At 38.1% G+C, this 23,896-nt stretch overlaps 1 protein-coding gene across 1 annotated transcript in view; it reads left to right on the plus strand.

Annotated features, from left to right (window-relative positions):
* The first annotated feature begins 6,939 nt into the window (after positions 1-6,939).
* ctnna2 (catenin (cadherin-associated protein), alpha 2) overlaps positions 6,940-23,896 on the plus strand; it is a 146,605-nt gene continuing 129,648 nt past the window's right edge. The window contains exons 1-6 of the mRNA XM_061275465.1: positions 6,940-7,223; positions 13,888-13,994; positions 19,635-19,830; positions 20,528-20,694; positions 21,800-21,919; positions 22,176-22,442. Coding sequence (XP_061131449.1) covers positions 13,893-13,994; positions 19,635-19,830; positions 20,528-20,694; positions 21,800-21,919; positions 22,176-22,442 — 852 coding nt within the window. The 5' untranslated portion in view covers positions 6,940-7,223; positions 13,888-13,892. The remainder of the gene's footprint in view (positions 7,224-13,887; positions 13,995-19,634; positions 19,831-20,527; positions 20,695-21,799; positions 21,920-22,175; positions 22,443-23,896) is intronic.

The following is a 23,896-nucleotide window of genomic DNA, read 5'->3' on the forward strand; positions in this document are numbered from 1 at the left end:
GCAATAATCTGCCTGGCTCAGCTAAATAGTCACCGTTCATGTGAGTAATTGCTCATCACAAAATGGCTTTCCTGCAGCAAATCAATCTGTCTGTGAATGGAGCATCAAGAGCCACTGATGTATGTAATGTGGGTTCATGAAATCAATAAACCGCTCCAATATTAAAGCCCTACTCAGTACAACTAATACCCACCTGCAAGTGGCTACCCTCAAAATAAACAATGCCGTCTTTCACTTTTAAAATTCAGTTTGCCCTGTTTGTTGAAATGAGAAATCCAATCTACAATCATTCGCAAAATGGTCTTTATTGAGAACTTTTAGGAAGGCCTTGATAACATTATTCTACCACCTAGTGGCATGGCACTATAATAGAAGTCAGCAGTGACTTTTCACAGACAAATGATGGTGCCATATTTTTGAATAATGGAACTTCAGAATCTGAATGAAACACTAAAACTCAGACAATAATGGGATATGTTCAGGGCTTAAGATCACTCGTAGATAGCATTCAAAGAAAACAACACACACAAAAAAAACAACAACAAGAAATTACAATAAATTGATTTGAGAGAACAATCTCATGGGTTTTTCGTCATATGAGCTCAGGTCACAAATGATAATTCCTAAAAATAATAACTATACTATGACCCTGAAATCTTACTTAGACTTAGACTTAGAGACTTAGACAGACTTTATTGTCATTTTGTAAACACTTGGTGCACATATCAATCTAGGCTTTCCGTCTCTTTCCAGTTTTAATTTGTTTGATCAATTGTCCGCATTGAAATCACATCCTGGGTAATTCTGTTAGCTATTCTCGGGCACATGAACATAATGTGCTTCACTAACCATTAACTATTTGAATCTCAGTGTGAAGTGTTTGTTTCTTTTTATAGGCAACTACACTGAAACTATTGTTTCTTTAACACTCAGCCATTCCGTAATGAGACATTTGTAAAACAAACTCGGCCGCAAATCTCAGAGCCGCTAAATTGTTTCCCACATTTATTCTGGTTGTAAAAAAAAGCCAATTTCCAACTGTGCAAATGAGGTCACCAATCAAACCGCTTCAACTGTGTGTTTATAAATAAAGTTGTTCATCCAAACACCATAAAACTGTGAAAGCAAGCAGAAAACTCATCTCCCATCTTGAATCTCATTTCAAGTCTATAGACATTTTGAAACTGTTAAAAAGCTGTGAAGTTTGATGATTTATTTATTGTATATAATATATGTCTGTTGTACTCTTTGTACCAAGACATCCTCTTAAAGATTTTATTATTTATGAAACCAACTCTTGAAAGTTTCAAGAACCTCTACTGAGATTTACAGTCTAAATGTCACTTTTCAGTTCCAACTTGGCTGTGTCCCATCATGCATAAAGGCTCAGAACTTGAATTTGACGGCCCTCAACTCATCCAATACCTTTGATAAGAACAGCAGGAATTGTGAGCCAGACATAATTGATTAGGAAAGCAACTATGTTTGATGTTCACAGGAATTTCTTAGCAGATACTAAGAAAAAAAGCCATAAATAATTCATCGATTGAGTGGATTTTCTTTCTGGAGTGTGTGAAAACCTTTCACACTCCACCATTGGGATACTCTTCTTGCAGGCAGACAGAGAACACACTTTCCGCATTCATGTGAGTGAGTCATTGCAGTGTCTTTGTCCAAACATTTGTCCCGCAAATGACTAGACGTTTCAAGTACCGATTGTAGTTACTGCTACTGTTATTTAATTCCTCAACAAAACGTCTGTTCGGCACCCATGATAAGAAATACATCGAAAGTTGTCACAGAGCAAAACAAATCTTCTTATAATGCAGTTATATATGCAGCAGAATTCTATTAGTATACAGGAAGTGTGTCCCCCTCATTCACAATAAAACTGTCTGCAAGTTAAATATGAAGCAGGGTGGATTTCATTTAAACTGAAACGATTGAGGAAATCTCTTTAAACGGGTGAGTCATTGGAGATACGTTTTTAACGCTGTGCACTTTAGAATCTTTCACCGTAAACTGCAGTAAACAGTCTGTTAACAAGGTTTTGTGCGGGTCCGTCATTACTAATTCTGTGGGATTTTTATTTGCATTAATGTGCCTCCACTAACAATTCATTCTACTCATAATTTTCTCTCTAAAAGAACATCTTATTCTTCTTCTTTTAATTTGAACAGTAGGCTACCACTTTTCAACAACTGTAGTTCACAAAAATATATTTTTTACCATTTTCGGACTTTACAAGATTACTAGTCCGTGAAGATGACACCACATTGAAATCTCAAGCATATTGAGTTTTGGATGGAAACTACTTCAGAGACCTACTGTGCACTTTCCAACATTCTAACATTGCCAATGTTGAATAATATCTAGCATGCAAGAAGCAGCAAGAAGAAAACATGAAAGTGGGATAGTAGGCGACACAATACATACATTTCTCTATCAGTCTTCAATTTTCTCACACAGGTGCCAAACTAAATCTCCAACAGTTGAGCAGGTTTTTAACGCTCATCTTTAGGAAACACGATTATTTTATCCACCATATTATGTCATTATAATGACATATATTGAAATGAATAAGCAAACATAATGTGAATCAGTGGGGGGTGAAAAGCCCCACACTGAGACCATGATTGCAAAATGTGCAAACAACCCTTCACTGCAGGAGGGACCAAAAGAGATGATAACAAAGATGAAATAGCTTTTAAATGAAATTGAGAATGGATTAGATGAAAAGAAAACTAATTTCATTTGCCTTCTGGGCATATTAGGAGATAGGAGTTCCACAAAAATAAAACGGATGAATTTGATTTAATGCACTTCTTCTTTTATGCATTTTTATAACAGTTTCCACTTAATAAATTCTGTAAATTGTGATTTATTTGTTTGTACATCTCAAACATGGTGTATGATATTTCTATGCAGGCACATAGTGATCATGTTTGAAGTTGTATTTACATATTTCATTATAATCTTCACATCCCAATTTAAAAACAGTGTGTGGAGTCATATTTTGAAAATTATTTAAAGGAGTATTTATTATACATATCTTAAGAGGAACATTTTCTAAGAGGTGGAAAATTCTGTTTTTCTAGAAAAATATTGCCGCAGTGACTCAATATTGACTGAGCTGTTCTAAGTGACCAATTTCATGTGGTGGTGAAACACAATAGAAAGAACATCAACACAACACACTCCACACAATGTTCATAAGTTGTTTTGATGATTACTAAGCAATCAAACAACATAATTGTAAGATACTGCCACACATCACGTACAAAAAAAACCAAGATCTACACACATTATAGAAAAGCCATAGTGAGACAGAAAACTATTCATAACAGCTCCCTAGAGCCTTGGTGAACGGAACAAAAAAAAGGCATGAATCTGAATAATAATAATGTGGCTCACTGGAAAAATACTAATGCCTGAAAAACACATTGCTGATACTTTTTCCTATTCGTTTCCACATAAACATATTAAGGAAGATTGAATAATTGATGCCTCTTTTTGTCTTATGGTTCCTTCTCCTCTTCATTAAATGCAACTTTGCTAAGAGCACCCCCACAACCAGCCAATCAAAACAAACCACGGAACTAATTTGTAACATCTACCATTCTTCAGCCTTGTATTTATCCACATGTTCTAATATTGGAGCTGTGTCATGATGAATCCCACTTAGATTCTAGGCAGAACATGCCCCACTGCAATTATGTTTCCCTCCGCATCCTGGCATGACACAGATAAAATGAGAGAACCATTCTGAATATGTATCACATTTAAAAACAATTAGGTTGGTTAGTGTGCTTTATAATAACAATGCAGGGTGTATTGTACCCGGCCTTTCACCCAAAGATATCTGGCTCCAGCTCCCATTGTAACCCTAAAAAAAAACTTTTTTACCTGAAAACTGCATTTAATTAATTAATTAGTACACTGCTTAATACAAAAAATATTTTTTAAGAACCTGACAAGTTCTATCTTGAACATCATAGTTTCCTCATAGTTAAAGTGTTCCTTTTTTCCTCCCTCGGGGTTGTACTTAAGATGGATATCCCAAATCCAATTGTAGTGTGTGCATCTCAGAGAGATCTTATCTCAAACACACTCCCAGTCAACCTTGACGTTTACCTCATCAAACTACTGCCTGATCTCACTCCCCAAAAGGGCAACATGATCACAAATATGGCTTTTCCACCTCGGGTGAATGAATAATCCGTAGTGGCTTCATATTTTTTTCGTCAAAGCTCTCCCTCCAAGCATTTTATTTGATTGCCAGTAAGCCCCAGGAAAGGAAGTATTAAAAAGATACGACATTATCATATGTTTTAGTATTCCAACCCTCAACAGCATGCACATGCTCAGACTCTGCCATCATTATGTCCGTGAGCAAGATAGGTAGATGACAGAAGTGGTCAAATATTTGAAAGGAGACTTTCAAAAACCTCTTAGCCTCTTTACATTACCAAGCGTTATAGTTGTACTAGGTTCATCTTGGTTTTCCTTTTCAATTACTTCACTCTGATGAAGGCGGAAGAACCCGCCGAAACTTGTCAGGTAAATAAACCTAAAACAAATTGTTTTATATAGAAGAACCAGTGAAGTGACCAAGCATTATACGTAGATGAGCTTTGCAATAGTGATGTCTTCATGTCGCATTACACGTTCTAGATCTTTATGAGCCATATAACATACTATGAAATGTGCCTTCACGCTCTGTGGAGAGCTCTAAACATAGACACTGATGTATCATGTGTGACAGGAGTCTGAATAATGAATTGGATTTCCTAGAAAAAATCATGAATTTTTTTTTACTTCATATCTTAAAATGCCATTAGAAAAAATAGAGCGGTTAACAGGAGTAAAATTAAGTGTCACTATTCTGAACACAATGAGCGATGAGCTTAACTTTTGTTTGAAAATAAACCAAGGTCCTGTCTTATGAACATGAGTTGTCCTCGATCTTGCACTCTCCCCTGAAAGACTATCTAATGCGGCCAACCTTCAGTAAGAATATGCGATTGTCCCGTTGGGCAGGCTCCTTCCATTCCCCTAAAATCCTCTGAGACCGAGATAAAAATTTGAAACAGCAGCCCGCGGCCTATCGAGGAGTGCCTTTGAATTGAAGTGAAGATAATGATGAGTGGCGGCGTGGAAAGAAGCATGATATGGCGATTGCATGCAGCTGTTATTATCTAACTGGATGTGACCATGTTCTTAAACAAGTTAGCAGATGTGAAAGAAAGAGAAAGAGAAAGCATATGCAAGTAAATCAAGCCTCAAATACAGTTTTCAAAAGAGGAATTGCTCTTGATTGCCCTTAAATGTGGAATAGTCTCATGGTAAGATACTATATGTACACTTATGGGCCAGTCCGTCCAGTGCAGATCCGGTACTGTTATTTCTAAATGACTTTATGTATTATAACAATTCTTCTTTTCTTTTTGAATGGCTACATCTTACATACCAGTGTACTCATAGACTTAATTTTATGGAAGTTTGCTATGCTCAGTAAAACGCAATGCAATTACACACCACATCCGGCCATTTTCTATCCCGCTGACTCGAGGCTAAAAGCAGACTTGACGGCCCAACAATCAATTAAATTGTAAATGCGAATGGGGTAATAAGTGGGAATTGAGCCAATGAGAGGTGCACAAACTTTCCTTATCAAATAAGTGTTTTTTGAATTGTATTCTTCATCTTCGTAAAACGTATAGAACTATCTTTTATCTTTCATTTCATTGTCTACCAATGTCATTGTCCATTCGCCGCTCAAAATGAAATAAGAACAATTGGAATCACAGATAAAAAAAAACTCAGCAGTCTTCTTTCTTGCTCATCACATCCTCGAAACTTTCAATAAATAGACTGGATGTTGAATCGGGTGTGGTGATGATCTCATTGGGTGTTTGGTACAGCCCAATCCCTTGACAAATTATGAGTAAAGTCCCAATAGTGCCTGGTTCTAGGGGAGGTACTTCCTTGAAAGATGAGTTCAAAAATGGTTTGTTTGTACAAAGACAAGTAGACTTCAACTCCTTGGTAATCCCTTTCAAATTATTGAAATGAGACATCTCCACTCGAAGCCATGTATGATTCTATCATGCCTGACATTGCAGTGGAATATTGTTAATGTCACGACGGTGACTGTAGTAATGTGACTTTTAGCTTGTTAATGCTCGGTGAGTTCATCCGCCACAGCTGCAGAGCATCAAGGGTTCTTCTAATTCAGCCATGTTGGCAGGAAAGCCATGTAATCCAATTTCCTGGGGAGTCATTACTTCACAGTGATTTCCTGATTCCAGTCTCTAATTGTTTTCAAGTTTAACCGACCGAGCAAGGAAAAATATCTCCTCTTCATGCCCGTCCTTTTCACTGACAGTGAAATGAAACTGATTGAATAGCTAAATGAGGTGTCTTTGCAAACCTATTGCAGTGCTACTACTGTAACTCGGACTCTGATTTCAAGAATATTGTAATGAATTATTATTCAGCAAAATAAAGTCACCTTAGATTTTATTTTGTCTAACCTGATGGTAGTATTTTTGCAGAAGTGAGCTTAGGCTGGAGTGAGAAACAGAACTAATTTGGAGGAGCATCTGTCATCCTGCATTTACTATGCTGAAGGGAGGCAAAGCCTAGAGGCAAAGGTGACAACTGCAACTGCAAAAAGGTCAAACCGATAAGAGGGCTGGATGGATGGATGTAGTTTGGCCATGGGTCCCTTTTATTCAACATGCAATTATTTTAATTTAGCATGATTAGATAGTCCTCAAATCTACATTTATACATTAGCTCAAACAAAAACGAATCTTCAAAAGCAGCACACTGACTCAAGAATCCTCCCTACAATGTGCTTGTATTAGGGCGCTTCCTCGGGCATTCGACTGCGCATGCGCCAAAGGACGGAGCCGCTCCTGATTTGACAAGCGTGGGATGCGCCACACAGTCCCAGTAAATTGCAAGCTTTCCCGTTACAAGAGTGGCATCATCGGCTACACCTGGCTACTCCGTTGCTGGAACTCAGGGAGCGGTCTTTATTTCAAATTTACAGGGAGTTTTCAGGAGAAGACACGACTTCTTATTCTTGCAGATCCCGTCAAAAGAAAAGCACAATTCAGCACCACAGGATTGAGGAAAGCGTCCGGATTTGAGGCTCTTTTCACTGTTCATACCAGAGAGGAGAATTTTATTTTGGGAGTACTCTACCAAGCAAGGTGATTTGCACACTTTGAGGACCTGCAAAGGAGTATCATCTCTAAAGGTTGAAGGTGGATTATGATGAGTTTGAGCATGCGATTTGTCATGTGGCAGGTGCTTTTGCTAGCATCACCCTTGTAGCACTAACTCAAGCGCCGTGTTGCTAACACTAGCTTAGGCGAGGTCCGCCCGGCTTTATTCTTCATTGTGCCTCAGCTAGTTTGCAAAACGCTTCAGCATCACCGAACCGAAAAGTGCTGTCGCCTGCACTATGATCGCGTTGTTATGTTTTTTTCTGGGCAAATTAAGCAGAAAAATCAGTGTCGCCCACTGCTATCGTCACTGGATGCTGCTATCCATGGAGCCCGGTGCTGAACGCCTGACCCGCCTCGGAGCAAGAGCAACTCGGGTAGATAGATGCACGCTAGGCTGCTATGCTATTTTCCCAAGCTAAGCTAATCTGCCACTTCTGCTTTTGTAAAATCACGGCCCCGTTCCCAAACGACAACGAGCAAAGATCGTATTGTCTCTCTTCCCCACATCTATCCCTCCCTCTCTCTCTCAGTCCCCCTCTCTCTCTCTCTATTCTCTTCTCTCTCTCTCGTGTTTTATTTTTGCTTGCACATGTGTTTGATCTTTTCAATTGCTTGTTTCCACGACTGACTTGGAAAATTGCGGACGGCACCTGGCTTGCATAACCTTACATATAGTTCCTAATAAAAAAAGAAAAAAAGAAAAGAAAACCTATTGACTATAATCAGACTCTAAAATACAAATATGTTCGTCCAAAATTTGTTAAAAAAATATGTAGTCTATGAAGGTTAACTTAAAATGAACATGTTAAAGAAAAACAAACACAGTTATGCTTTGTTTACATTGCTATTTGTTTTTGTTATTATCACTTTCAGTGTGCTGCAGAGAACCTGAGTCTACCCAGGCACATATAGACCAACTTCAACCCGAGTTGTATGTAATCTATGCATTCAGTTTTTTGCATATCTTCAGTTACTATTTTGAAGACCTAAATATTGTTTTTGCACAGCGCTTGCAAAGTTCCTCACTGATTGTGCAGTTTTTGATCCAGTGTAGATGGGCTGTATTCTCTTCCTGTAACTGGAGATATGGAATCCCAGGGGCTGCATTTAGTCAGAGCTTATGTTTGGCAAAGAGCGTGTTCAAATTCTTAGTGACCCAGGGGCTGTCTGCCTGCTGATGTTTTGGACCTCTCTTTGGTCAGCTGGATTGGACATTTGTGTATATACATACGCATAGATATTGTGTATTGTTTGCATCTGCTGTGAAGCAGTGGAATGAAACAGTGATGTTCATCATATATTCCCCCAACCTAAACCGTTGCTCTTGTGACAGGTCAGGTGCACAAACCTTGGAGCAAACTTCTCTTGTCCACCTAATGACACTAAGGAGAGGAAACTCCAAATACAACCCAGCTGGGGCCAACTTTTTTTTTTTTACTGAAGCTTTTGCCACAATGTTTTTGTGTTTCAGTCACTTCATTGCTGTGTCATTATTTTCCACATCCATGCAAAAGCAAATACTGCTGATCAGATTTGGTATTTACAGAGTTGTTCTTTAGACAAGGCAACAGTTGCAAATTCTGTGTGCCACATACTGCATGCCTAACCATTTTCCTACATTTGTTGACAATTCATGAACTATTTTTGTTGAAGCACTAAAACAATAAACTACTATAAATGTTTTTTTTTTTGTCATTTGATTTGACAACGTGGCTGTATATTTTGTAGAATCAGTAAAACTTCTGAAATCAAACAAAGCCAATACCAGGACTTTTTGTGACCTCAGATTTTTATGTATTTTAGAAACACAAGTGCATTAACATTTTAGGGTTAACTTGCATTTAACCATTCCGACACACTAATATAAAACTAAATTGGTATTTTTTTTACTTTTAACTTGTCCATCATGGGAGTGACAAGCAAAACTGTTTTTGTTTTTAAGCAAATAGTTTTCTGTTACACCCATACTCGCTATTAAACTATTTTAGTTTGGTTTAGTTTGGCGGGATCAAATCAGTAGTCAACGCAAACAAGTAGTACTTTTTACAGCTTTCCAAGGTTGATGTTATTGTGTGCATTATCATTTGAGATCTTTCATCTTATATATAGTGTTGGGGTTCAGTTTTAGTGTTTGTCATTTACAATAGAAAGTCAGTTTTTTCCCCGAGAATGAAGAAAAAACATTATTCATGACTGTTACGATGCAATCAATGCTCACCATGCTTCGTATCTCCTGGGACAGCAGACAATGTTGGCTGTGTCCCACGGATCCCCGGGAGCATTACACTGGGGCAGGGATCGAAGGTAGCCATGGTAGCCATGCAAACTGGAACAGGATGATGTCACTTTTTTAACTATCTCTTACTCTGGGTTAAAAATAAGTTTATGATTGAAGATGAATATATAGAGACATTTTAAGATGAGCGCAAACATGCATCAGTGTTGTATTTGTTTTTCCATGTGAATTGTGAGTTATTGATGGATTTAAAACTCTAAAATGCCACGATCCACATACAACCCAATGCTTTTATTTTGATTTTAGAATTTGGATAATTAGAATTGTGCGTGGTGTATTCATTTGCTATTTTTTTGCCGTCCATTTCGACCTATAAGAATAAAAAAAAGAAGAGCTTTGTGGTTTCAGCTGGGACAATAAAGTAGATGATCCAGCAGTGGTTGAAAATTCAGTGTCAGCAGTAAATAGGTTCTGCTAGAGAGAGCGAGGTTATTGTCCTGAGTGCTTAAAACCACAACTACACCCCCACCATGATCGCAAATGATCTGTTTATAACACTCCCTCATGTTATACCTCACACTGACTCACATTTTGGGAAGGGTTATAGGTACTGGTTGAGAAGATTCCTTAAACTTTAATTAGGGCTGGATGATATGGCTGAAAAATCTCATTATATAAGTATTTCGTATTAGTTGACATTGATTATTATAGTTGTTGTTATTATAGTGAATGGTTGTTGGCACGAGACGTTATTTAATGTGTTACTTGAATAATGATGAAGATAAGGCTAACATTGGAATTAGCTTAAATTCCTTTTTCTAATCTACACAATGTATCCAAACATGCCCGATCATGTTACTTCCTTTACAAAATATAAAGTTATTGCAAGCAATGCACTGAGGCGCTCATCTATTTTAACAATATTAAGCCATAACTTTTAATTAAGTAATTCTTTGTTGGTTGGTTCAGGGTTTTCTTACTGATTTGTTTATCTCGAACATTCTTCATATTGATATCAGTGTGAATATGTATTGTGTCAGACAGGTGTGACATATTAATATTCAAATTTAGAGGTTTGCATTGTATGCAATTTTTAAGGTAAAATATGGTCTTGATTGCATCCCTATGTATTTTTGGCTTGCAAAGTTTTAATATTCTCAACCTTTCCAGGGTAATGATTTTTAAGGATTTACAGCCCGCTGCACACCATGCCAATTTACGGGAATCCTGCTGGCAGGAAATGCTTAGGCAAACGCTGCAAAAGTTGTGCCTTGACAACATTGTTAATTAAAGAGAGAGACTCCTTGTGAGAGCACTGTAGTTGCGTCAGTGGAAAATTGATGGTACAGAGGAGACATTTTTTTATATAACGTTTAAGAATTTAGAGAGAAATACCCTTAGTCGGCAGATAGCACACGTGTTTCATCAATACAATCATTCTCCCGCAGCCTTTGCAGATGTCACATTCTCAAGGGGGAAAATGTATTGAATTGACAAGATGGAACGGTGATAGCATTTGTCTTAGTTGTCTCCGAGCTTTGTCACTTTTGATTGTCTGAAATGAAGACAACACCATCAGGCTCAGCTCATCCTAAAATTTTGTCGATGGTTTGGGCAACTACTTCATCACATTTATTCAGCTTCACTCTCATGTCCTGGTATTTATGTGGGTGAAGAAGATGTCCTGATCATTTTGTAATAATAATATGGTGATGTAAAGACTTGGATGTTTGGGTGGAGACATCAGGCATAGTATTCAATTTATTTTTCTCTTTTTATGTTCTTATTGGAACCATTGGACACTTTTTTTTTTGCTGTCTGGTTTATCAGTTGATGAATTTGAACAAAATTCTAGATAGTTTCATATTGTTGAAGAATTTTTGACACAAGGTTTATGACTTCAAGGCTTTATCATTATGTTTTTGTCATTGATTGAAAGGCCTACAGATTGAATAAATCATGTTCTATTTAAGATACATTCATTTCGATACAGTGAAAGAGTGTCAAATTGGATCGGAAGTAATCTGGTGTAATGTGGGTTTTTTATGTATATATTATATATTTATTTCATAATCATGAAGGCAGGTGATGTGACTGATGTCTCACCCTGGCAGTATTTTTTTTATTTTCATTTTTATTTTGTATGTATTGAAATCTAGCAGTAGCACAGACACTTAAGGAATGGCCATTAACAATGTAGTTTGGTGAACTGTGCATAATTTGTCTGCACTCGTTCCAGGGTTATCGGAAACACAAGTAAGATACAGCTTGTTGAAAATTCTCTTTATTTTCTTTGATTTTTCTAACCAAATCCGTGCAAAGATCTTTACTCAATGCCATTCCAGTCGATCTTCTTATCTGTTATTCTGTCCTTCAACCTCAATTGTTTCTAATAGTCTCTCTTCATCCCCACAATTGGCGGCATCTGGGGGCTCGGCCGCAGCAATGGCTGCTCCACCATCCCAGTGTTTGCGTTCTGCCTTGGTGCATTGACCTTCCTTTTGTTCATCGACTGCTTTTCTTCTCTCCTCTTGCGGAAAAATCTATACATCCTTTTTATGATTTTTATATTTGGGATTATTGTGCTTTCACAACGGCGTTTCCTCGCTATGTATGTATGGGATTTGTGAAATGTACTCTGTGTTAGTTTGTATGTATGGGAAAGCAAAAGATAAAACTCTCCTTTTGCATAGTTTGACCTTATTTCTTTGCCTATTTAATGCTTATCATGTATTAACCTCATTTGTTAATACGTCCACGGCAGTAAACTTAATCCATGTCCATGTGGCGTTACATCGCGTGGACTAGGGTCTGGAGACAAATAAGGATGCAATGGGAATAAGCTTATATTGGTTCTATTGCACTGGGTTTGGTTTATATTTGTATGCTTGAATGGAATATCATCAAACACAGTTTTAATCAGGGCTTGTTAAGTCACAAGTGGAAAAAGAGTGTTGGCCAACAAATACGACGACTAAGGGAGAATTTAAGACTCCACACTTTATTTGCCTGTTACTGTGTTTTAGTGTTCTTACATACTTAATCTTGCTACAAGGCCTCAAATCCATATTCTTAATGTTGAGACAAATATGCAGCATCTGATCTATACTTCTTTCTTTCTTTCTTTCTTTCTTTCTTTCTTTCTTTCTTTCTTTCTTTCTTTCTTTCTTTCTTTCTTTCTTTCTTTCTTTCTTTCTTTCTTTCTTTCTTTCTTTCTTTCTTTCTTTCTTTCTTTCTTTCTTTCTTTCTTTCTTTCTTTCTTTCTTTCTTTCTTTCTTTCTTTCTTTCTTTCTTTCTTTCTTTCTTTCTTTCTAATTTCAGTCTAACCCGCATTTATTCTTTTCATAAACAAGCACAGACCTCTCTGTCAATCCCACCTCTTCATACCAGACTGTGTTAAATAGAGAATTATTCTAGACACAAAAGAACGGAGAAAGTTTTTTTTGTGATACGATTGTTTAACAAACAAAACAGACTCACAAAAGAAAAGCAATCTTTATACTAAACCCTTGAGCCTGTTCCTAGAATCCCGTCTTGTCAAATTTCCAGTTGTTGCATCTTAGCTCATTTTAGAATTACAACGTCTGGCCCAAATCTATCAATCCTTTTACCCCCACACACACTTGAGTCTCCCCTTGCCTCATTGGGAGCAAACTGGTGCTGTCCCAGCTGGCCTATACTGAAAGTGCTTCCTCCATCCCCACAGCAACAATAACGCGCTACCGCCATGACAGCTGTTCAGTCCTCACATTACCTGTATAACGCCGATAGGCACTCTATGGATTTTGCCTTGGAAAAATTAATGTCTGAGTAGGAGAATGCTGAAATAATTCAAGAATGTTGTAGTGCTGCATTTAGGAAAATGTACAATTGTATTTGGCCAACGGTGAAATGTATCACTATTGGCACTGGTTCATTAAACCTCTTAGCATACTTAACACTATAAAAATCTTGAAGTCAAGCCACAACATCACATTTTTTATTTTTGCCACTGTCCTCTTTGTGAACTGCACATGCAGGCACGTGGAAAACACTTTGCAGCCCAAATACCACAAAAGACTCCCAAGAAGATATATTTTTTGCTTTAGCTTGATACCACTGCAAGTTGTATACCCTTTTGTGTTTTTGTGGAAGTGAATCACAAAATATTAATCTTTTAAAAAAGTATTTTATGGCAGTGAAACTTGAATTTTTTTTTTTCAAAGTCAAAGCCAAAGTCTGCTTTATTGTCAATCTTTTCATATGTCAAGACACACAAAGAAACCGAAATTCCGTTTCCTCTATCCCACGGTGACGAGACATAGTACACGATAGACGTACAAGTAGACGACACAAAATAAAAACAAGAAGGCACAAACAATAAATAATACATAATTTGACATCTTTTTCATGTCTTTTTGACTCTAACAGAAACCATGACGACCGCCACCTCTCCTATCTTATTGAAATGGGACCCAAAGAGTCTGGAAATCCGCACGCTGACTGTGGAGCGACTTCTGGAGCCCCTCGTGACACAGGTAAATCCTCTAAACCTCTTGATGCAAATGTAACACTTTTTAATGCAGAAAGCCGTGAGGATCATCCTAATAAAATGCCTCTCAAATTTATCAACACATCATAAAATGCCCAATTTCTACTTTGCTTTATGTGAATTTGTTTTAAACTATAGCCGCGTTGTATAACTGAAAGTAAAGCCTGGAAATTGATTTTTTGCAGATACCTGAACTAAGAATTATACTTTGCTCATACTAGGATAGTCAGGTTTTTCAGAAAATAGATGTGTTCAGTGTTTTGAGACATGAAGGTAGCATTGTTACTCTTTTTGTGTCAAGTGTTGTGGTTAGATGAAACGAACGTGGTCTCTGCACGCCAGATAAGCAGCCGCTTCATGACATGAGACTTCCAACGTTACTCTCATTTGTAATGCCTAAGCTATTCATGCTGGACGATGGGGCAGGTTAATAGTTAGGCTTTCCAAAGTCATTTATTTGCTTACTAAACTGAAGTCTGATAACATAAGCTGGAATAATTACAAGATGCTTATGTCTCGAATGACTTCTCAATTTTTTTGGGTGATTTAAGAGACAGATTTCTTACGAAGGTTTTGTGGAAATATGAAAGACTACACTGCATGTTAAATTATTTACTTTGGCTATATTAGTCTCCTACCCAAATATGATATGTAGATTACTTTGGTTCTGTATATATATTTTTATTTCTCACATTTTTTTTTTACACGTAAAAAAAAAAGTTGTTAGCTATAATGTTGCACGATGACCACTTGACAAAATCAAATGGTCGATTAATCTCATGAGCTGTCTGCCCTAATTCCGCCACTTGGATGGAATATTAGGATATTTTGTGACGTCGTGCAATATCTCTACTGTAGCATCCTGTATGAGAGATCAGAGCGAGAGAAGCTATCAAAGAGGTTTTTTTTTCTGACAGGGCTATGTTTACACTGCTTGCTTTTATTCTCTGAAATGGATTCATTAATGGTAAGTACTCGCCTCGTCATTTTCATGGCGGACATAATCAATGCTTGATCTCACGAGTCATCTGTGAAGTGTTAGTGCTGTGTATTATGAATTAATAGGAGTCAAGAAGGTGTTCTTTGCAAATAGATCTCTTTCTTCACTTTATAACACTAATTAATGAAATAGTTCAGGATTAATGCTGCAGTCACTGTCAGACTTTATTAAGACAACAGAAAAGTAGTGTTTTTTTTAAGGATGCCTTAATTGTACTGTTAGTTTAAAATAATGTGAGAAAATACAATGAGCTATAGAGAAGATTATATTCTCACCGGATCTCAAAAACCTGAAATTGTAGATGCAACAGGGAGCGATGAGAGTTCCAAAATGTTCTGCCTTTCTCATTTTGCAGGTTTTTCCAGTATTTGTTTTGACTGCCACAGCCACCTATTTGTTACTGTCATACTTTTGTGAAACAACATTTCATGTTGACGCTGGCTGAGCTAGACAGTATGTCTATGTTTAGGCCCCCCCCCCGGGTATTTTCTGAGTTTTCTTGGAATTATTGTCAATATTGAATAAATAAAAAGCCAAACTGCGTCAAAATGCAGATTTGAAACTATAAAGAAGACGACTCATCAAGTCATGCACTTCAAATCAAAGTTGAGTTTCTTTGATACCAATGACTTGAGTCACCCATCTCTGATGGATAGTTTTGGGTTCAAATATATGCGTCCCTGATGTCTAGGACAGTGGCACTAAAAGGCCAAGCACTAACACTGGCACCCAGGCACTCTAACAACTGTGATATAATGGCACAGCCAAAGGCAAGGTGTTGCCGAACAGAGCTACAGGCAGAGTACAGCTGATGCATTTAGGATCTTCAAAGCACTCTGACCGTGAGCCTGCCTCATGGCCTCTGTTGAACGTGTGCACAAGAGAGACGGAGGATGAGGATGAAAGCGAAACAAAAGTCGATATGTCATCTTCTTTTAATGTCGCAGGTGTAGCCTAATCTAAAAGACTCCAGAGAGCCCCCACAAGACTTTTTTCTCATTATTTCAGGTTATATTTCCCTCTCATGCACATGCACCATGGTGGCTAGTAGGAACAATGTTGCTTTTCCTCATGAGCCTTTCCTTTCACCTTACCTTAGATTTGTGTGTATCGTTTTATTGAATAATATTATGAATTCATATCATTTCCTTGAATGCATATATAATTTTACGTCAATAACTCGACTTCAACATTCACACACACTCTTCCTTTGTGTTAAGTCAAAGCCCATCATTCGTGTATCAAAGGCTGAAAGCGGAAAATTAAACATCTACAAAAGGGCTACAGGGATTTACAGCTGAATTGAGAATCCACTGGCCAGTGTTCTGAGAGAAAAGGCCACATGGCAATTAATGCGATTGATGAGCGATAAAATGGGAGCACAAAGCACAGCAAGACCTCGTGTTCCATGCAGGGAAAGGTTAGCCTTACCATTGCGCCAGCTTGATCACCGATGTAAGACCTTTTGGATGCTTTAGTGCTCTCTTGTTAATAAAATAACCTAGTGTGGTCCAAGTAGAACTGCTAATTCATACACTGAAAATGGACACTTTAAGAGACCAGTTTGAAGAAAAGTAGCAAGGCAGTCATTTGAATTCACTGGACAAACATTACATTTCAAAGAAGGGTTTGACAAATTACATTAATACTCAAAGTGGTTGGCTGTATTCTATAATTGTACCAACTATCCTTTTGAAAGGATTCATAAACTATTTGTTTACTGTTATGGACATCCTAATTCTCACTGTCATTTTATCTTATCTTCCATAAGCAATTTTTTGCTGGCGTATAAAACATTCCAACAAAGTATTCTTTTCTTCCCTCAAGATAAAAAAATTGTCAGACCCATTTTGTTTACGTGTCTGGATTTTTCACAGTTTCATTTTATTTGTAGATTTCCACATCTTCTACGTCAACTAAGAGCTATTGTTCCTTGCAGTTTGTTGTAGGCCTATTTGCGTCACTGCTGCAGCAAGCCGAGTATGAATTTGATGGCTGTCAGAGCTGATCATGCTCCAAAAGTTAGCCAGCCAGGCAATCTGTCTTATGCTTGTGTTGCTCCAAAAGTGACAGTGAACTTGGATGCCTTGGCAATGTTAATAAAAGCTGGAGTGTTGGAGCACCTTGATGTTATCACTCAGCCTGAAAACAGTGTTATTTTTCCCGCTGTGTTCATCACTCACAAGGACGTTTAGCCACACAATTTCCGTGCTTTTTGGTTGCTTTCTTTTAGAAGTTCATCATACAAAACAGTAAAACTTGGGTAACTTTTAAGAGGTTGTCATCTGGCAAAAATATCAAATTCAGTACTGATATCGATGTCCGGATTGCATGACATTGATTGGTATGACTTAAAGCAGAAAAATGGCAGTGGGTCTGAGATATTTTGAAAAGAATAACAGCAGCTGTGAGGTTTACCTTAGTCCAAAGGTAGTGCTAGAAATTAACTGCACCCACTGGTAATATAAGGGTGAATCTGATGCCAACCTAAAATCTTCAACACCCACCTAGATGCAACGTTAATCTCATAAAGTCTTTGTTTTGTTTTTCCCACAAGCTTCTTGTTGGGATATTTCGGCACCTGCGTGCAGAGACAGCATTTCATATCCATAAAAATAACACTGTTAAATCTGTATGAAGGTAGATAAATTCCCTGAGCCAAAGTGCCTGCCGTGAGGTTATTCAGGGCATAATTAAATATACATCAAGCTTTTTACAGTCACTGTTGAAGAACAAAACATCAAGTGCCTGTGACTTGAATGAGACATTCCCGGTGGAAAACAACATGACTTGTGCTGGAGCTTTCTCTGTGCTTGAAGTGTGTATTCCAACATCTGTGTTAATGAATATGGTATTCTATCTTCTATGTTATTCTCTCTCTCTCTCTCTCTCTCTCTCTCTCTCTCTCTCTCTCTCTCTCTCTCTCTCCCTCTCTCTCTCCCTCTCTCCCTCTCTCCCTCTCTCCCTCTCCCTCTCCCTCTCCCTCTCCCTCTCCCTCTCCCTCTCCCTCTCCCTCTCTCTCTCTCTCTCTCTCTCTCTCTCTCTCTCTCTCTCTCTCTCTCTCTCTCTCTCTCTCTCTCTCTCTCTCTCTCTCTCTCTCTCTCTCTCTCTCTCTCTCTCCCTCTCCCTCTCCCGACACACATGCATATATGCATATACATATACCGTAATTTCCGCACTATAAGGCGCACCTAAAAACCTCAAACTTTCTCAAAAGCCGACAGTGCGCCTTATAATCAGGTGCGCCTTATATATGGACCAAAATTGAGCCACTACAGCAGGCGTGTCCAAAGTCGGACCCGCGGGCCAAATGTATATATCTTCACATATCCATGACTAACAGTCCCAAAACTGAAGGAGAATAACGAAAAAATGCTTAAATCGTCCGTGATGTACTGTTCCTGGTGTTAATTTACAGAGTAATTTCCTACTGTTGGCAGTACTTCTACTGTTTAATGTTATGAGCAGCCAATATATTGCTTACTGCTCTACTGCTTTGTAGGATAGTTCAAGAATAAATTGCTCTCTGAAAGGACCAGGTGCACTATAAGCACTTTGTGGTGTTGCTGCTGCAAGGTATAGTGCTAAAGCAATTAAATTTGATTTCATTAACGCAGTGATTGGATGCCTTCCCTGACTATATTTACTATTTGCTTCTGCAATGTCCTCTTTGGTCATGATTAGGTGCTATCATAATGCCATGGATCGTTAACTAAATGCACCAGCGATGGTATTTTCCACCGATAGTTTTTTATACTCTGATGCATAACTTTTAACCTGAAATGACTCCGACTGAAATGAAAAAGTCTTCTTTAGCTCCATCCATGCAGACGCCCCCTCTCATATAGTATCTGCTCAACATCATAGGAACATAACAGGAAACTTTGCCATGATTTGGAATATAACAATGAATCAATTAATTGATTTAATTTGCCACATAAAGTGAACTTTATCGAGCACTCATCACCAACACGGGGAAGGGTGTGTGTTGTGCAGAGGTTTGTTTTGTCTCAATAATAATAGGGTATTGATTCCAAACACGGATGGAAATAAACACACCATTGCACTTTAATGAGCTCTCTCTTGGAGCTTGAGCGCGCGTGAGTGTGTGTGTAGAGATTGTAAAAGAAATACATCATGGATTCCATTTGCTGACAAGATGAGAATGTGCTGCTAAAGCTTGTTAAACCCAACCAAGACGGAATATAACTTTATTCTTGGCCCATTTTTAGACTGAAGTCCTCAAAGAATTCAGATCATGTCTGCATGAATACAGCAGATTGTGTGCAGTGTGTGTTTTCGCTCTCAGCTAAATACAGGCTGCAAAAAGGCTTTAACAAACAATGTTGAGTTTTTTTGTCATGAACTTAGCTCTCACAGCAAATCAGTTTGATGATGGTATTTGTTTTTTCCGAATATGAAGTGTGTGGTATAAGGATCCCTGGGATTTTTCTGCCTCCATGCAATCGTATCCCTGCATAAAGTGACACGAATTTAACGACACACAAATTCCCGAGTGGATCTTTCGAATGGACAATTACGACCTGAATACTCTTAAAGTACTACAAACTCTCCGGTATTGTGTCTGACTTTTTTTTCTTTCTTTCCCTCCTCTACGCTTCCTAGGTGACCACTTTGGTAAACACAAGCAACAAAGGACCGTCCAGTAAGAAAAAAGGCCGCTCCAAGAAGGCTCATGTCCTGGCAGTCTCAGTTGAGCAGGCCACTCAGAATTTCTTGGAGAAGGGAGAACAGATTGCTAAAGACAGCCAGGACCTCAAAGAGGAGCTCATTGCTGCTGTCGATGATGTCCGGAAGCAAGGTGGGCATGTTGAAGCATTGTCATGAAGTCACCTACTCACATTTTTATACCTAAAGAATTTTATGGACGACCTCCCCCAACATTGTGTATATTTTATTTTGATGAATTGGATTCTGGTCTCATTAACTCTGTCAGCTCATAGAGCAAATGGCCGACAGCGCACATTTTGCCCTCATTTTCTTTCTGCTTGGTCAGCTCTGATTTTCTGTTGCTGCTTTCTAACCCGATGAATGCGTTGGCCGTCTACTTCTTTGCCATGCGTGACTAAGCTGTCACGCCAGACCAATAAGATGAAAACGTTTACGTAACAGATTAGCAAAGCGGTATGACTTTTCAGTCAAACATATGAACGTGTAGGTGACCAATGCGTGAATCGTATTCTCCTGATTCAGCTGGCATTTATCTCAAGCAACATCGGTTTTATAGGATGAGATGGTCCCTGTAAAATCGCACCGTTCACCTGTCACAATTCCGCTCAGTTCTTGTCACTTCACTCTTAAATTATACACGTGCATTTTATTTTTTTTTATTATTTTTTTTTTTTTTTACTCATCACAATGCCAAACAGATTCTTTTTTTTTTTTTAACAGTAATCCAGTCCGAAACCCCTGGTAGTCCTAATCTGGCTAAAATTTTAAATGGTCTTCATTTAGTTTTGGTAACATATCCGTCTGTATTTTGTCAATTATTTTTCCAGGAGAGACCATGCGTATTGCCTCCTCAGAGTTTGCCGATGACCCCTGCTCTTCTGTGAAACGTGGCACTATGGTGAGGGCTGCCCGGGCCTTGCTGTCTGCTGTCACACGCCTGCTCATCCTCGCTGACATGGCTGACGTTATGAGGCTCCTGGCCCACCTTAAAATTGTAAGATACACAGAAAAACAAGTGTTGTTGTTTTATTTTAGGGGTGCCTTACTTCCCTCATGCTGTCCTTTAGCATGCTCTAGGTTAGGGGTGTCAAACTTATTTTTGCCGTGGGCCGCATCATTGTCATAGTTTGCCTCAAAGGTCCGTTCAAATTGTCAACCCAAATAAATGTATGAACGTCTCATATTGTAGTATAGGCGACAAATCAAACTGATGAATAACTAGTTTTCAAACAGAGACTAATAAAAACTGTTTAAATATTTACAAATGAAAGATTGAAATTAAATCAATAAATGATTTTAAAAAATGAATGGTAATAAAGATTGCTATCAATATCTCTATTTTTTTAAAAGTGAAAATTTGGAATTGACAGAGGAATTTGATGCCCAATTTGTCTTCGCGGGCCATCTAAAACGATGTGGCGGACAAGACAATACAACATTGAATCCGTTTTGCATTGCCACATGTTGTATTTCATTATAAACAGGCAATTAAAAGAAAACATCCGCTAAAAAAAGCAACTACTGTGAAAGAAATTGTAATTAAAGAAACCATTTTAAAACCTGAAATTACATAAATATCTTTAGGATGTAAGGATGTAAAAACACATTTTATTAGTTCAATTAAAACAAACATTGGGCTTCTTTGCTTTTCCTCTTAATCCCTTTTTCCAGATCCATTCTTGAGAGCCACAGAGGATCTTAGCTGAAGCCACCATAAGCCTTGTCATCAAAGGCCTCTTCAAAGTTATCTTTCACTTCTTTCCTTTCCATTACATTTTGTAAAGCACTTTCATTAGGGATGGAAAGGAGTTCAGAATCACAATGTGCCCGCATAATGGATGGTGATTGCTGAATTGAGCCCGTTTTAAATTGCACATCTTAATGGTTATTGTCTTTTTTTCCCCTAAATCCGCTTGCAATTTCATGCTGGCGGAAAATCATTTTTGTTCATTCAGCCAAATAAACGCTATAGCGTTTTTGGATAATTATGTCATTAAAATATACTGCTTAAAGCCTTGTCGAAAATGTTCTGTGAACATCAATTTATTTTGTGGGATCTATTATGTGCCCACGTGTGTGTGTGCGTTTGTGTGAGACAGGTAGAGGAGGCCCTTGAGGGAGTTAAGAATGCAACCAATGAACAGGACCTGGCAAACCGCTTCAAAGAATTTGGCAAAGAGATGGTGAAGCTTAATTATGTAGCAGCCCGGAGACAGCAGGTAACTGTGCACAAAATTTTACTTCTTCTAAAAACCTAAACATCTTTTGACTTTTGAGTAGTATTCATACACAAAAAAAATCTCACATATTGTGGCTTTGAGTGTGGGGCAGGGTGTTTCCCAGTCAATTAGAGGTATAGACGGGAAAAAAAAACCCACTCATTCTAATGAACAATTCATAAATAGTTTTATGTTCATCTTGCATGCATGTTTTGATTTTTGTCTTCACTATTGCTAACTAAAATACATTCCTCAGGAACTGAAAGACCCACAGTGTCGAGATGAAATGGCCGCCGCTCGCGGGGCTCTGAAGAAGAACGCCACCATGTTGTACACCGCCTCACAGGCCTTCCTGCGCCACCCAGATGTGGCGGCTACACGTGCCAACCGGGACTACGTGTTTAAGCAAGTGCAGGAGGCCATTGGTGGCATCTCCAGCGCCGCTCAGGCCACCTCGCCTACTGACGAGAAGCACACCCATGCTTGCATCGGGGAACTGGCCGCTGCCCTCAATGAGTTTGATGTGAGTCCACTGCTTCCCTTTATTCAATTACATTCAAACATACTATGCACATGTATAAGATGCACACTACTATACATAAGCAGCGTTATATCATTGATCGAAAAATTGGTTGATTTTGGCTCATTAGACTTTCTGATCTTTTATCAAGACATCCAACCTCAGTACTGCACATTTTAGTGCATCGCTTACCTAAGCATCACCATGACCTCATAGCTGGTAAAGGGAGTAGGATGTATCAGTAAATGTTTTTTTTTTTTTTAAACACTCAACCAGATTTATATTGACAACTTTCTGAGTAAGGTACTGACATTTTACCGAATATTTTTTCTAAATATAGCAAATTATAATTGAATGCTCAGTTAAAATGGTAAACAGTAGTCGATGAAGCTCACAGATATGCTGAGGAGAGCCGTAGATGGAGGAACTGATGCTCACAAATCAATTCTTATGCTGGGAAAATTTCCAATTAACGTTCTCCAGTGCAGTAAATGCTTTTATTTTGCAAGGACACCGCTGGAATAGTCACAAACCAGTCATTTAATTTTGACGTTTTTCAAAATTATTATTCCAACCTCAGTTTCTACTTTTTAAAATGACCCCAAAACTAGTTTGTCCTGTAGAAGCTGAGACTAAAGTGCATCAAAGCATGATACATCGCTGCCATCTAGTGTCTCAACATTGTTGGTGAGGCACTTGCAAGGACACAGCAATTTTGTATGCAGTGCGAGTGATGGTTGAGTGTCTGCCAAATTGATTGAGACGTCCCTGGTTCGCTTGCGTTAATTATCTCCCATCCTTTTTCAAACATTTTCTGAAGGTTAGGTAAGGTAGAAACTCGGTTGCTGTGTTTTTGTCAAAGCAAAATCATCTGGAGTTTTTTTAAATGTACTCCTATTTTGTTTGATTGCTATGCACTATATCCAAATTAATATTTTAGCAATAGATGACCCAATTCCCTTCGGATGTTCGTTAACAGCCTTTGTATTGGTGTTTAGCTGTGCTTAATTACATACGTTAAAAAAATAGATTCATTCAATTCAACACATTTTTGTTTTCGTTGCTATGAATTAAATACACGAAAACAAGAAATAAAAAAGTGGTGGCTTACTATTTAGCATACTTTGCTCATATTTCTGTGGTTTGTAGTTTACATTTTAGATCAGTGTCTGTATTCCAGCCTTCTCACTCATTCAAAAAAAAAAAACATTAATTGAAGACTTTAAATTAGCCATTGGTGTGACTGTGTGTGTGGCTGTGAGTCCAAATTAGTGCTGCCCCCACCAAATTCTCTCTTTTTATTTCTTAAACTGAAATTCTGACACTTTGTATTCATGTTTTGAAAGCTTAAGTATACATTGTGTTTCATTTCTCCAGCTGTCAAGATACAAAAGCAGTTTGATTTATTTCTAAACTGTTACATATCAATTTTTAAGAAAAACTAGTTTTTGCTCAAC

This window comes from Syngnathus typhle, linkage group LG3 (genome assembly GCF_033458585.1).
Source record: "Syngnathus typhle isolate RoL2023-S1 ecotype Sweden linkage group LG3, RoL_Styp_1.0, whole genome shotgun sequence".
Taxonomy (NCBI): domain Eukaryota; kingdom Metazoa; phylum Chordata; class Actinopteri; order Syngnathiformes; family Syngnathidae; genus Syngnathus; species Syngnathus typhle.